The 16,286-nt window shown below is 37.8% G+C and overlaps 1 protein-coding gene across 1 annotated transcript in view; it reads left to right on the top strand.

The window, feature by feature from the left end:
* Positions 1–16,286, top strand: part of LRRK2 (leucine rich repeat kinase 2) — a 129,565-nt gene that overhangs the window by 90,385 nt on the left and 22,894 nt on the right. Inside the window, exons 39-41 of the mRNA XM_045554018.1 lie at positions 3,757–3,857; positions 7,784–7,974; positions 13,218–13,378. Coding sequence (XP_045409974.1) covers positions 3,757–3,857; positions 7,784–7,974; positions 13,218–13,378 — 453 coding nt within the window. The remainder of the gene's footprint in view (positions 1–3,756; positions 3,858–7,783; positions 7,975–13,217; positions 13,379–16,286) is intronic.

The raw sequence follows: 16,286 nt of genomic DNA, 5'->3' as shown, positions 1-16,286 counted from the left end.
TGACACATTTTAAGTACTTTTGAAAAGAAATAGTCGAGATATGATATGTCACACACCATGTCATTCTGTAGAATACTTGCTTGGCTTCTCTTCACTCTCACAATAAAAGCTAATGTCCTTAAAATGCCTGTGAAGCCCTGATCTATCCAGCTCACTGCTTACCTTTTTTAAAAAAATTATTTTTTAATTGAAAAATAAAAATTGTGTGTGTTATGGTATACAATGTGATGTTTTCATGTATGTATACATTGTGAAATGGAGAAATCAAGCTATTTAACATGTACCTTACCTCATATACTTTTTAATGGTGAGAACATTTAAAATCTACTCCTAGTAATTTTCATGTATATAATATACTGTTATTAACTGTAGGGTGTGACGAACTCAAGTTCTAAACATTCCTGGGAGTCATTGGGAAGTCAATGAAGAGCATTGGGTTGATTTAATGTAAAGTATTTGAGGACACGTCTGACTTAACTTTGTGTACTATTTGTTGTTATTGTTGTGATGTATATATATTTAATTTTAGTTAAATTACTATAGAGATAATGCTTAAAATCTATTGGTCAGGATATAATATTATTAGAAAATATCTAAAATTTGGGACATGACATATAAAGTTTAATAAACCCCTTTATCCTTTTTTTTCACATTGATTAGGAAGTTTAGAATGAATTCAAATACTTTGGAACTCAGGAAGTTAATTTATTAGTAATGGTGGATTAACAAAAAATGCTAAATTGTCAATGTTGAATCCTACATCTTAACCAACCCCAAACTTCAATAATAATTCAAAGAATTCAACAGAAATAGTGTATCCTTTCTCTGAAGGAACCCCAAGCTGTCCGACACAGCTCCCCAAAATGTTTCTTTTTCCTGTATAAAGATGTGTTTCAGATGAGTGGACAAGTTTTAAATAGTATATGTAGAAATGCTATTCATAAAGGCTGTTTTGAAGCATCTGTGTTTTATACTTAATTATACAGATAGAAAAATGTTTATGTGATTACTCTTCCTTGTCTAGCTCCATATCCCATAAACTCATAAATTTCAAGTTTATTTACAGAAAGCAGTCTATACTAGGGTTTCTCAACCCTTGCGCTATTACATTTTGTATTGGGTAATTCTTTGACATTGGGGGCTGTCCTGTTCATTGTAGGATGTTTAGCAGCATCCTGGGCCTCTGCCCACTAGATGTCAGTAGTATCTCCGTCTCCCAACAGATATGACAGTCAAAACTGTCTTCAGACATTGTCAAAGGTAGGGGGTGGGGTTGAGTACCATTGATCTAAACAAATAAGGTATATTTTTCTAAAAACATTTTACAGTTACAGACTCCCGATATCTTTATGCTATGTTGATCTGGGGGAAGGTCCCCAGATCATCCCTGCCATCCACCCAGCTGCCCCCAGCACACACTTTTCTTGTAGGGCAGGAGTGAATTCAGGCTTTCTGTTGACTATTTCCTTCCCAGATAGTGGCAACTATTTGCAGTGACTAATACAACACACCTTAGTAGATGTGAATAGACTTGTTTTATGAGTATATTTTTAAATATAAATGTATCGAGTTTTGTTCATGCATGTGAGTTGCAGGGGATATCTCTTCTTTGATGGATTAATTTTTTGAACAGCCACAATAGACAAGTACTTTAATGGTGTTATTTGATGGAGTTAGGAAGGTTTCCTTGCCTTCAATTTTCTTTCCCACCTAGGTGTCACAAATATATAATACAGTAGCAGTTCTTAACCTTATTTTAGTTTGTAGTCACCTGAATGATATGACAGTCCATATTCCACATTAATGTAGCAGTGATTTTCAAGTAGGAAAGGGTTTTAAAAATTAGAAATCTCTCCCACTTGAAATTTTGATATATCTCCCTAGAGTGTGCTGCTTCTCTCTGCTCCGTTAAAATTTTCCTGTGTTATTATCAGTAGCTGTCCAGATTGAGGGAAACCAGAACAGATGAATCTATTATTAAAGTTTCTGTCTCTCCTATCCATTCTCTCCTTTCCTCCTCCACTTGCTTTTCTTCTTTTTCTCCTCTCCTGTTTATCCAATCCTATTTCTTATTCTAATACTTAACTGTTCCTATAGCATTCAGTTCCCCTCACTCTCAATACCAACAATATTAACAAATGATTTTAAAAGTCAAATATTTGTTGAATACTAGAGGGATAGGATGAAAGGATATTAAGACTGATAAAATGAAGATTACTCTTAACATGTTTATGATCTGGTAGAAATACAAGGCGTACTCAAATGAGTTATTATTTATTTATTTTAGTATGCATTGCTTCTGGGCATAAAATAATATATGATTTTATATGCTCATTATAGAGATTTTAAAAATACACAATTAGGTGGAAGCTTCCCATAATGCATAATATCAACACTTAGAAATAACAAGCTGTTATTCTTATTTCCTTGTAGATTTTTCTGTATTTATTCATTTATACCCATCAAGTGACTACATTTCAAGGTGCTATATGAGAACCATGAATATTGTACAAATAGGATTTACTATATGCCAGTGGGGAATAATAGTCCACGGGACTGAGCGTGGTCAGTTTCCAAGGCGGTCCTCAATTTCTTGAAATGTACTGGACTGTGTAGGCTTGGTAAACTACCAAGAGATTGGGGTGAAGGGGTAGCAGAGTTCTTCAAGGAATGACATAGCAAGGATGTGCAGGCCTGAAGGTACAAAGCATGTTCAGGAAATTAGGTCTAGAGCAGTTGTTCTCAACCCTGCTTGCTCATAACTATCATCAAGGGAATTAAAAGAAAAAAAAAAAAAACCCTAATGACCACTACCTCCTGTGACTAATTAGATCAGAGTCTTTGAGCCCAGACATTAGTATCTTTAGAAAGCTCCTCCTGTTCAGCCAGGACTAGGAGGAAAACTATTGGACTTGAGCGTAGAGAATGAGAAGCAGAGCAAGAAAAGAACTAGGAAAGCAATTCAATTGAATATGGGGCTGAATTTGGGTTTGATCTAGTAGGCAATATGGAATAATTTGTTTTTGAGCGGGAGAGTGACACAAAGTAGAATTATCGAGAAATTGATTTTGCAGGAGAGAGGGAATGAGCTGGAGGTAGGGAACTCAGGAGCCCCTCACACTCTAGGTGGAAGCCACTAAGGGCACCAAAAGCGTGTGGTGGTGGTGGAAGTGGAAAGGGAGGTGTGGGTATGAGGGAGGCCACAAAGTGGACTGCCAGTGAGCTGTGGGGCTAAGTATGGGGACAAGACTTAAGATAATTCTTTAGTTTCAATGCCAGAATGACCTGGAAAAGAGTTTTGTTTTGTTTTTATCCGATATATGGAAGGTGGAATAAAAACTAGTTTTGAGAAAAGATGATGAATGTGGCCTTTGATGGAATGTGGTTGAGATTTGGATGAGCATACCGTGGAAATCTCCAGCACAAAATGGGAAATATGGGAGAGCATTTAGGAGGTAGCTGTGTCTATAAGTGAAAAGTCTCTACATATAGGGATAGATGAAGTCACAGGAGTGGATGAAGTAATTGAGTAGGGCATGTGTAGAGGGAAGACAGGAGGGTCAGGGACAGAATCTTTAGGTGTATCTTAGTTAATGGAGTAGAAGGAAGAGGAAGTGTTAAAGGAGATTTATCAGTGAAACCATTGGGCCAGATTTCTCTTCATGTATACAACAGATATAATTACAACGGATATAATTTAGTTTTTCTTCTGCTTGGATAGATTAACTTAAGTGGTTTGTACTTTCTTTTCAAAAGGTGATGGCAGCTTTGGATCAGTTTATCGAGCAGCCTATGAAGGAGAAGAAGTGGCTGTGAAGATTTTTAATAAACATACGTCACTTAGGCTGTTAAGACAAGTAAGAAATCCAATAATACTACTACATTCAATCACATATTGTTAATCTCCTGGGACTTTTATTTGCATGCAATTGTGAAAATGCAAAATAATGACCGCATTTACTTTAAAAGTTTACGTGAATTTCACGATGAAGTCCCCCTTTGTTCTTTCTTTATGGAGTAGAAAGTTTTGTGTTGTTTCTCCTGTTGAAAAATGAAGAAAAGACAATATTTTGAGAATTCGTGTCATTGTGGTACTTAAGTATGATGGAAAATTTTTTGTAAGACTCACATTCCCTATTTTACTTTAGAACCTTGCAACTCAAAATGGGGCCCACAAACCAGCAGCTGGGCAGTCCCTGGGAGATTGTTAGAAATGTAGACTCTTGGAACTCATCAGGGGCCTATTTTTTTGTCCCTGGTGCACCACCACAGTCAGACTTCCAGCTGCTTCTGCCTGCATCCAGCCCTGAGGCCCAAGCAAGCTCCTGACTTCTGGTTCTGTTTTCTTCAGAGTATTTATCTTCATTTTTCTGAGATAATGATTTTTCTTTTTCTTGAGCATGACTTCTATGTGTGCAGAGTGAAAGGAACAGTTTAAAGAATGATCTCACGTTGCTAATTTGATTAGAGGACAGAAATCTTAAATCAAAAACTCTAATTGATAAACCTACACCTCTCCTTTCTGGATTTATCCACTTCAGTAAATTGCATCTCCAGCCTTTTAAATGGCAACACCTGCTTACTGATGTAATCGCTCTAGATCTCCAAACCACATATTGATTTCTCTTTATTGGATTTTTTACATAAAATGCATCAATATAAATAGCTTTGTTTTATGTTAAAACAAACAAACAAACCTACTGACTGCCTGCTACAAACGATGGGGAAAGGTAGCATACTTATTCTATCTCCTACTTCACCTCCCTGTCCACTTGCCAAAATTTAAAATTGGTTACATTAGTTTTCCTAATATGGTAACGATTTTAACTTGAAATAATTTACAAAACTTCTAATTTTTAGTACACCAACTCTGGACAGCAGGTACTGACCCCTTTCTATGTGAGATAAGGAAAAATGATCACGATTCTTCTTTCTTCTTCTCTTGCCACCTTCTTCTTAAGTTTTGTAATTCCATTGTTTTTATAAAGTTTAATCTAGCACTATGTTCAGGGCAATGCTTTGTGCTGATGGCTGAGGCCTGTGTTGCTGAGCCAGTCACTGTGGCCATGAGGATGGCATTGCTTACAATACTCCCACCTTCTCTTGAAGCTGCTACTGGGGTCAACTCCCCCTCACCTGAAGTCCATGGGCTGCATGGGTAAGGGTTTGATACCTTGGCAAAAATCAAGATACTCTTAGAAGGAAAGAAAGGGGAATGTACAACCAACAATTGTATTGTCTCTTGTTTTGGGTAGTGGTGAGGATTTTTCCTTCTCTTTTTTGTTTCCCCCCTGGCTATAGGAATGAAGGACACAGACAGAGTGAGAGGAGAAGTAAAATCCAATGCTAATTTTGCCACCTTCTACAAGAACTCAACTGTATTTTTTGAATCTCTTCATCCTCACTTTTTTTCCCTTGATTTATTAAAAGAAACTCTTAGTGGCTGAATCTAAATAACTTATGTAAACTTAAAAATACATATATAGTTGTCATATTTTTGTTACTCTGAGTAATGAAAAAAATTTATGTCTGTGCAAAATATCTTGAGGAATTTGATTATTAGTAACAAAAGTCACACTCTAGTTCTGGGACCAAGTTAAATATTTTGTAGATAGAAGCAAGTCTGTAAACCAAATCTGAGCACAATGTCTTTCACTGTATAGGAATTTGTTATATAAGTAGATTTCTGCACCTTGGTCATTAATTTTGAATATATGTTTCAAAGTTTATGGAGAGTGTTTAGGAGCCCTGATGGAAATCAACATTAAAAATGTGTATAGGGCTGATTAACGTATAGCAGCTAGGCAAACGAAGGGAACAGTGGAAGAACTTGAAAAAGAAGAGGGTGCAAAATGTGCTGCTTCTCTAAAAAATGAAGAAAAAAAGGAAAATGATAGTTGACAGTCATCCCACCAGTAGTCATAAACTGGGGAAGGTCTATTATAGTTTCCTTCTTGCTCCTTTCTCTTTGTAGTGAGTTTGTTTTCCAGGACAGAAAATTAGGATTAGGTCTCTATCTGTGCCTGTGAAAGTAAACAGAGCTAACTTGACTTGTTCTCAGTTTTTACCAAATGAGATAATCAGACATGGGCATTTAAAAAAAAAAAAAATCTTTTCTAAGCAAATATGGTTGCAGTCTGAAACTTTGTTCTCAGAAAATCCCCTCGCAGGGTGTTGAGCCTTTCTTTTTTAGCTTGCAGAATTCTCCACACTTCAGTTTCCTCATAAATGCAGTTGGCACCGATACTCCACATCTTTGAAGCTCGTTGTTAGGAAGCAGAGCTTCTGCAGTGATCACAGTTAAAAATATGAATCAGTTTAACATCACATAAGCTATAAGTTTCAACTAAGTTACAGTTGCAGAGTAAAGTGGAATATATACAGAATAAAGTGAATGTGGAATTCAAACACCGTGTCATAAAAGAGACTGTAAAGTCTCACATAATGTGGTCCACAGAGAGGATTGTATCAAAGTGGAGGCCTCTATTCAAGCTCCAGTGGTATTTCCGGCTTCTTGGATTGCAGAAATATTGTTGCAGCTGGGGATTGATTTAGTAAGGGTGGTCCACAGTGAGCCACCCTGAGAAAGTGGTAGTATTTGAGCTAAGATCTGAAAGGCAAGAAGCCTTCAGCCGTGTGAAGGCTGCAGGGATTTCTAGGTTGAGGTATCAGCAAAGGCAAAGACCCTGTGGCTGGAAGGAGCTGGGCATGTGCTAGGGATTGGGTGAATGCCGGTGTGGCTGAAGGGTGGTGATGAAGAGGAGGGAGAAAGGAGATGGTTGGGGAGGTGGGCTGGGAGCAGATCGTGTTAAGCTATGAGGGCATGGAAGTCCATGGGATTTTAATGTAAGAGTAATGGGAAGTCATCAGAGAGTGTTCAGGAGGGGCTGATGGCATAAATTTGTATGGAATCAGGCATTATTCTCAGTAAACTTTTGTAGTAATTAAACCAGAGATTATGGACAGTTTTACCTCATGTGCCAGTTACAGTTGATTAGTAGTGGCTGCTCAGAATTGTGGGCTGGGAAGGACTCCATGGCTAATGAGAATTCAGTAGATGAGACTGACGTGGCCTGTTAGTATGACCACAGTGCATGTACCGTCCCTGCATTAAATGTTCTAAGCAGAGCAAAAGGAAAAAATAGGGCTTAAAATTTTAATTCAAACAATATAGTTGACCCTGGAACAACTTGAAGGTTAGGGGTACTGACCTCCTGCAAAGTTGAAAATTCACATATAACTTTTGACTTCTCCAAAACTTAACTAATAATAGCCTACTGTTGACCTTATTGATAATACAAACAGTCAATTAACCCATATTTTGTGTATGTATCATATAATATATTCTTACAGAGAAGAATAAGGCAGAGAAAAAAATATTTTTTAAGAAAATCAGAAGGAAGAGAAATATATTTTCTATTCATTAAGTGGAAGTAGTTCATCAGATCATCATAATTATCCTCATGTTGAGTAGGCTGAGGAGGAGCTAGAAGAGGGGCTGGTCTTGCTGCCTTTGGGGTTGCAGAGGTGGAAGAAAGTCCATGTATAAGTGGGCATGCACAGTTCAAACCTGTGTTGTTCAAGGGTCAACTGTAGTTTCAAAACCAAGGTGTTTATTACTGAAAATATGGAAAAAAAAATATCTCAAAGAAGAAATGGAAAATTTGCTGTAGTCCAGTCATCCAGAGAAAACCATGCTCAAAGTGTTGATGCACTTAAAGAAGCAGATACTTGAGTAAGAGCCGGTGTTCTATTACTCTTACACGAGTTTGGACTTTTGCAGGAACTGGTGGTGCTTTGCCACCTCCACCACCCCAGCTTGATATCTTTGCTGGCGGCTGGGATTCGTCCTCGAATGTTGGTGATGGAGTTGGCCTCCAAGGGCTCCTTGGATCGCCTGCTTCAGCAGGACAAAGGCAGCCTCACCAGAACCCTACAGCACAGGATCGCACTACACGTGGCTGATGGCTTGAGGTAAGTAGGTCACATTGTTTTCCATTCAGTGCATGACAGCTGTGACCCCAAACTTAGTCTCAGGCTCTGAGAATAGTACTTCCCCTTCCCAGGAACATTGTGCCCCAGTAACATTTTACAAACAATTTGGATGAAAATGACCATTTCCATGATCAAAGTTTGTAATTTCATAAAATGAGAGTGGGAAGGCGATGCAAAAGCTCATAACTAGTAGTAATAGAGTTTGAACACAGGAGTCCTGCTCTAGAGCCCATGATCTGAACCCTGTACTGCCCTGCTATGCCTAAAAAAATATAAGATAGGCTTCAAAGTATCAAGGTAAATCAGTTGATAATTCTAATAAGGAAAGATTAGTTTGTCCTTCTGAAGGGGCCTGGAGTGATTAGCAGTGGGTTGTTCTGCATGGCTGTCTTGTGTGTCTCAGGGGCACATCCAGCTCTGCAGCCAGATGCTAGACAGAGCCTTGGAGAGACAGCACAGCAGAATGGAAAGGCCAAGATCTTTGGAGACTATAGAACTGGGATTAGTCACTGCTCCACGCACTTAGTAACTGTTATTTTAAACCTGAGTCCCATTTTTAATAGTTTGTAAACCATGACGAATATTTAATGCATAAAGTTGTGATGACTTTTGTAATAATTGAAGACATCCTAGATTAAACCCCTGACATCTCCTCCCCCCTTGCTCCCCACCTCCTGTCACCCCATTGTTTCACCTTGGAGTCATCCTTTACTTCTTCCTTTCTCTCCATCGCTCACCTCATCCTTCAGTAAATCTTTCCAGCTCTGCCAATAAAATGGATCTTAATGTAGCTACTTCTCATAATGTCTCTCACACTACCCTGTGAGTCTGAGCCACTGTCACCTCTCATTGCCTAACTGGTCCCCTGCTTTCACCTTTGTCCCTTGATATGTAGCCTGTTCCCACAGCGGCATGAGTGATTTTTCCAGTGTGGAAGTTGGATCAGGTCTCGTTCCTGGTATCAGCCCGCTCCTGCCTCACTTCCTGGGCACTGTGCTCAGCCACTCACCTCTCTGGGGTTTCTTGCTTATGCCAGAGGCTTTGTACCTGCACCATCTTCTCCTGGGATGTTTGGCTTCCAGATGTGCTCTTGGCTTGCTTCTCATTTCATTCAGATCTCTCCTCAGAGAGAATGTCTCTGACGACCCTTTGTCTTCCTAGCAGCAATAGCACTTATCACTGCCTGGTATTCTTCATGTTTTCATTTGAAAACTTTATTTATTGTCTGTCTTTGCTATCAGAATCTAGGTGCCATGAGAGCAGGGACTTTTCATCTTGTTTGCCGTTGTGTCTCCCGCATCCAGAGCAGAATACGTATTGGCAGTAGGGGAGAGGGAGAAAGGAAGGAAGGAAAACAATGCCTGGTGCATAGTACTCATGTAGTAGATGCAAATTTCCTTTTCTTCCCTCTCTTCTGAAATGCTGTGAATATATCTTTGGGGCAGTGTCCAGAAATGCAAATGGAATGCATAGTAAGGAAGACAAATAAACCCCCTCACAAGCAAACAAAACCAAACCAGGGGGTTATAACTATTAATAATTCATGGGGAATATAATAAGTGCATTACATGAGTAGATTTCCCTTCCTAAAAGGGCCCAGAAACTACTGAAAACCATACAGATTATTGAATCAAACAGGATGCAGGGATTTGGATTTGGGTTGAAATTTCTGCTTTTGAACACCAGGGGGAACCTTGTGTTAAGTTTATCAAAGTAAAGCGCAGCTTAGTCTCCTGTATTTCAAAGCCTTCTTGGTCATTTTCCTTAATTTACCTCACTCTAGGCCCTCGTTTTTTCCTAATTCTTCAACATAATCCCCAAAGTGTTCATTTGTAAGACGAAGAATTACTATTTTTAAATTCATTGCTGTCTGGAAAACCTCATCTCTAAAATAACGTATTCTAGTTCTGTGAAACCTTACTTTAAATAACAAATCCAGCAGTTTCTGATGATGTAAGTGAACTGTCAGCATAGTTTTCTATAATTTGCCTGATTTGTTCTTAGCATAATGCCAGGAGAGCCTTTCAGGTCTTGTGCCACAAGGGGGTAGATTTCAGTAGCTATCAATTTTCTACCAGCACTAAGTATGTTTTAAAAACACAGCATTAAGGTTTATTTTCCCAAATATATTTCAGCATAGAGCTGTAACTACAGAGGCAAAACGAGACAATAAAATCAAGCTCCTTTGGCATCCCTTAAATGCCAGAGCTGCTTAGAGTGACATACAAGAACTTTTTCACGTTACATGTTGTCTCTTCTGCAATCTTGCCTTCAACTATAGCATATGTCTCTAATTCTGTCCACTCCTTTGAACTCTTTATCATAATTCTATGATACCTGTGAAGATGTAGTCTCCTGCATTTTTCCATAAGTTTCTGTGTTTCAATCTTTTCAAAACTGACTTTATTCTACTTGTCACTTCCTCCTGCCATGACTCTTTTCTTTCTCCTGTATCCCCTACTGGCCAGGCCAGGATCCTTGCAGTCGCATCCAGACAAACCCCTTCCCCCAAAAGCAAGTATCCATTTGTCCATCAGGGCTTTGACCCTATTTTACATTATCATTTGAGTCGATTCATTTATTTATTTATTTGCTACTATTCCTGCCTTGGTTCAGTATGTCCAGGGAATTATCAGAATTTTTCTTCTAAAATAAAAATCTAATGATGCTTGAAATTCCCTGGTAGTTCCCAATTATCTGCAAAGTGCATCCAGATTCCTTGGTGTAGCTTCAGAATTCTTTTTGTCTACCTCTTGCCTTCCTCGCCAGCCCCCTGGTATCTCCACTGCCCACGCTGTGTTCTAGCCATGCTGAAGGGCTTGAGTTTTTCAGTTACATTCATGTCTCTCTGTCATTGCATTTGCTGTTTTTCTCTTTCCACAAACTTATCTGCCTAGAGAACTCCTTTTCCTCAAGCATTTGCTCAACACCATCTCTTCTGCAAAGCACAGCTGTTCCATAAAGAGTTAGCCTCTCTACCATGTGTAGGACATCGTATTAGGTGCTGAAGAGGGGTTAGGTAGAGATTCTGTTGCTCTTGAGGTTGAAAACTTACAGTCTAGTGGGAGAGTCGACTTTGCCATCTTTACCTCTGTGTTTTCCCCCGCCCCATGCTTCCCCAGTATGGTGCTTATACATTTCTGTAACCTTGTTTGAGCACTTGTTTGAGTATTATTTAAGCATATTCCTTCTATCAATAAGTTGTGACTCCCTTAAGAGCCTAGATAGACTGATGACTTTGTATCTCTTAATGACTGGACTTCACAAATGCCTGGGACATATTTGTTAAGTGAATGAATGCCTTCTATTTTTAGAATAAGTCTATTCAGGATGAGACAAAGTTTACTTTAAATTATGAAGAAAGGGGTTTCTTAGCAACACTTATGATAATCATGATTAAAGAATGACTGTTTAACTGAATGTAGACCAGTTTATTTTAATAAAATATTTGACAATAGTCATTGTCACACAGTGCATAAATTATGGCTGAATTATTTTTGAGAAGGCAAGATCTGTACTTTTTATTTCAAAAGCTATTTTGCTATTTTATTAAAGCTATTCAAACTGTACTTTTTAAGATTAAATCCTATAATTGAACATTTTAACTAACTTAAGTATTCTCTTTCCCACTGCCATTATAAATTAAGCTTAACTATTCTTTTTTTGTAGCCTTTGGAAAGTATTCAGAAAGAGTCTGTGTTCTATAAATATACTAAAAGAGGCATGGATATGAAGGATTTGGGTGCTGTTCAATGATGTGTGACTTGGCTTTTACTTTCTTATTCTTAATCTCCCAGCCTTTCTCTTCAGCAGGGCAAGAGTAGCTAATGACCTTTCAGTAAGCCCTTAGCAAATTTTTCTTCCAAGCCTATAACTTATTGTTCAAGTCGACTTCATTAATATATTTATCTTCAGCCAAAAACAGGTATACCAAAATGAATAGGCCTAATGTCAAATGTCCTAACTACATCCTGGAAGAGCGAATCATTTGTAATTAATTGATACATACTCTCTAGACCATCATGCATTGAAAAGTTCAGGGTATTACTGCCACTCTGCCCCTAATCCCTGCAGCATTGATTGGTACTAGGTAATGGAGTACATATTTATTGATATAATATGAACTAAAACCAAAAGCCACAAATAAACAAAGGATTTAAATTTAACTCCATTAATTCTAGTGAAAAATTCTTCTTTCAAGGTAGATCATAACACACCTGGGACATCACGTGGAAGGCTATAGTCAATTTGACATCGTGGGTCAGGGAAGACAGAGTTGGGGGAATGGAATTTCTTAGATATCTAAGGAAAAGTGGTAAATAGTAATGTTAGTAGTTGGGACAAGGTAAGCTTCTGACCATGTTTCCAGAATGGAGAAGACCTGGTGGAAATTAAAACTTTATGTTGTTTTTTATATTAGCTAGTTCTTATTCTGTGCCTGAAATGTCCAACTCTAATTGCTCATGGTTGCATAAATCAATCTCTAACAAGAAGGACTTTAATGTCATTCAACATCATCTTTCCCAAGACAATGTTTTATTCATTCTAACTCTCAGTCCAAAGTGTTCTTTCTTAACCTTAATTTATAACGCAATTGGGTTGACAGTAAGTTGTATCTTCAAACAGAGGAAGAGATTAATAACTAGAAAAAAAGTTATATTTTGATTTGTTATTGAAAATGTAGAAAACGTTCTCCAAAATATTAGGAAACATTTTAGTCAGAAAAACTAAATATCAAAGATAAATAGCATGGAGAAAATTTTAAAAGCTGAGACAAACTTGTACATGGTTTTGAGAAAATCAAAACTATTAAATAAATGGGAGTTACAACAAAATCCTCTTTTTTAACATATTTACATTTGAAAATAGTTAAACTATTCATATGACCTTTGGGGGAATTCAGAATTCCCTTTAAGTAATTCTAAAGTATACAAAAAGAAAGTGTTCAAAATTTGGCACTTTGCCTGAGATGGTGTTCTCTTAAAATTCAAATCACTCACTTGTTCGGATTGATTTTTTTTTTTTTTAAAGTATAACCTCTTTGTAATATCAGACTTGAGTGTTTTGATTTCCTATTACAATGTCTCTTAACTTTAAGGGTCAACATTATCACAGAATTTTTGACAATTGGCATAATGGACATACATATTCAAGGAAATTATGACAAAAATTATTATAATGCAATCACATTTTAATCAGATTCCCTGTGCATTTTCTGGCAGATACCTCCACTCGGCCATGATTATCTACAGGGACTTGAAGCCCCACAATGTGCTGCTTTTTACCCTGTACCCCAACGCTGCCATCATTGCAAAGATTGCTGACTACGGGATTGCTCAGTATTGCTGCAGGATGGGCATCAAAACATCGGAGGGCACGCCAGGTAGGGGGGGGTCACACGTGGTTGACAATTTTCTCTGCAGGATGAATAATCAGTGGCCTCACATGTGAGTTCAGGAGAGTCAAAAGAAGACTGTGGTCCATCACATTGTGAACAGATATTTATTGTGTGAATAATTGTGACCATTCCATTGTGATTTTTATCATTTTGTTTTATAGAACAACAAAAAAAAATCTACCAATTGATGTAATTTCCCAAGGAAAAACTGAATATAAAGGAAAGAATGTTTGATGTCAAGTTATATTTTTAAAAGTTAGATTTTTGAAATCTTTAAATACTCTAGGGGTGGTAAAAAGTAACAGAAAAAGCTTTAATCTAGCTACTGTTTACACTTACAATGCAAATCAAATTCAGGTCCACAAACTCTTTTTCATAACTCTGAAACCCAAAGAACTCTGAATGCCCAAAGTTTTTTTTTTTTAACTTGGTGGCAAATCTTGTATGAACTGACTTGATGTTTATTAAGATCTTTATTTCTCATACTCATATGAATATGCATATATTTTGCTGCAGAAATGTAAACAAGTTTGAGTACAGGGGGCTGGCCCTGACCCTAGTAAGGGTTTGTATAATGTATTATAGCATACATTATATATCCTTGTTAACTTTCTTGAAAATAAAAAAGTATAAATTCCTAAATACTTCTGGCTCCAAGGATTTTACATAAGGTCTTTGGACCTGGGGTTTTTCTTGGTTGCACTGTTTTTGATAGAAGCATACTTTCTTCTTATTATAGGTTGATATGGGAGTTTAGGACTAAAAACACTGCATTTCAGTTTTCTTTCTTTGTAATTTATAACTTGCTAATACTTCAATACTTAAAAATAATGTAGCTTCTCTATCTGGCCCTGTATAGCAAAATGAGTCATGTCTCTATGTAAAGAGAAACATACCCACTCTGGATACCCTCATAGCTATGATCTCCAGAAATCACTGGCACTGTTTTCTTGTCTTAGATTTTAACATTACTTCCCAGGGTCATCCCCAACACTTTTTTGTCATGTGTATTCTAGTAATCCTGTTACTACTGCCATTAACCAAGTCTACTACCAGTGAAAATTTATTTCCTGTGCTATCCTGTACTTGTGTTTTCATAGTGTTACACTTAGCCATGTTCTTTCCACATCCCTGTCTACCCAATAGGATCCTCCCTCCCTTTCTCTGCTCCCATTCCCCTTCTCAGTTTCATCAGAATCTCAAGCTCTGATAAGTAAGAAACAGTCACAGGGCCAGTGATCTGTACAGACATCTTGTCTTTCAGATTTCAGTTTGAGCGGGGAATAGAAAATTGGGGGGTTGATATCTGTTTGGGGGAGGACCTTTGGGGATGCCTTGTATAGTGATTTATTTGTAAATAATGTTACAGGTGACTTTACATCATTTTGATGGTCACAGGTCCATTAAAACACCGTGTCTGAGACAGAACAGAATACACTAGGGGGCATGTCACTAGGGAAAAGGTTCTAGTTTGTTTCCTGCCCACCCAACTTATGGACTTAGATAAGCAAATGTTCCCAGATTCCAATGCCTGGTTTTGTTTCTGCTCCAAATGCACATCCTCTGTTTTTTATAGGTACATTTTGAGGCACAGTGTGCACCCTCATAAGCCCTTCAAAGTATATGTTCTGGCTGAGAGTATCTCTGGGCTTTTCAATAATAATAAAAATAATTTTCATCCTTGAACACCTGCTATACACCAGGCTTAGTGCCAGGTACATGATGTCTTATCCTCATGCCAGGGCTGAAAGTTAGCTATTATTTTCTCATTTGTCAAATGAGAAAACTGAGGCTCAGTGAGATTATGTAACTTGCAGAATGTCACCCAGTACGTGGCCAAGACGAGAGCTCAATCCAGAGATATTTGGCTTTAAATCCTTTAGTCTCTCTCCTAGACTTCATGCAACTCTAAATATGTACTTGAAGAAGTTTAATTATCAAATCTTAGTTATTAAAAAACCAAAAAAAAACAACAGAGCCACGAATAGCAAATACTGTCAACTATAGGTTCGGAAAAACAATCTGAGAGGATGGAATTTCATAGGCTTCATATATTCTCACCTAGGAAAAGGGGGCACAGGACAACGATCTTCTCTTGGAAGATCTGCTTGTTATTCTCATGTGATACCAACGTGGGCTGGGCCCCTCACCTGGGACTTGCAGTTCCTTGCTTCTCATCCCCCAACCCAGTCTCTCTGTTAATGAGGGGTTGGGAGACGGGAATCCTGTTGTTGAAGCCTTGTCCATTCAGTGGGACAGTGGATCTCTCTGGTCCCTATTGACTGTGTTCTTGAACTTGAGTTTGCTACTCCCCTTGGTGGTCTGGGCCAGCTAGCAGCCCCCTCAGGTTAACTTGCTTCAAACTCATAGCCTTTTACTTTAAATATCTGACTTCCTGGTTTTGGTCAAAACCTCTCTAAAATTTAATCTGATTCTTCATACCAAGCCAGATGCTTGTTTCTGGTCCTTTTTAATCTCCAGTATTGACTTGTTTTCACATAAATATGGAGAAAGATAATGACAGAAAAACCCAGGGGCTGATCTATTCTCTTTTGCCCATGCTTCCCCAGGTGGCTTAATACATTGTGTTTTTTTCTTGCTCTGTGCAAGACCTTCACTTTATCATTACTATATTTATTATTGTTAGAGTGCTTCTAATTATCTCAGACCCAAATTTTGCTTCTCATTTTAAATAACAATAACTATCACCACCACTACTACCATCACCAAACTTTTTTTTTGTCCCAAGCAATTCTGTTTGGGAAGAAAATAGTTCCCTCTTATATGATTTGTTATCTCCTTGTCTTTTCCATTTAATGGATATTCCTGTTAATGTCATATCTTTTAACATGGAAGCTTCTAGAGGAACTAAAAGACCATGTGTTTGTTAAAT

The sequence above is a fragment of the Lemur catta genome, chromosome 6 (assembly GCF_020740605.2).
Source record: "Lemur catta isolate mLemCat1 chromosome 6, mLemCat1.pri, whole genome shotgun sequence".
In the NCBI taxonomy this organism is placed as follows: Eukaryota; Metazoa; Chordata; class Mammalia; order Primates; family Lemuridae; genus Lemur; species Lemur catta.
The sequence above is the reverse complement of the archived record's forward strand: the minus strand, read 5'-3'. Positions and strand labels throughout refer to the sequence as shown.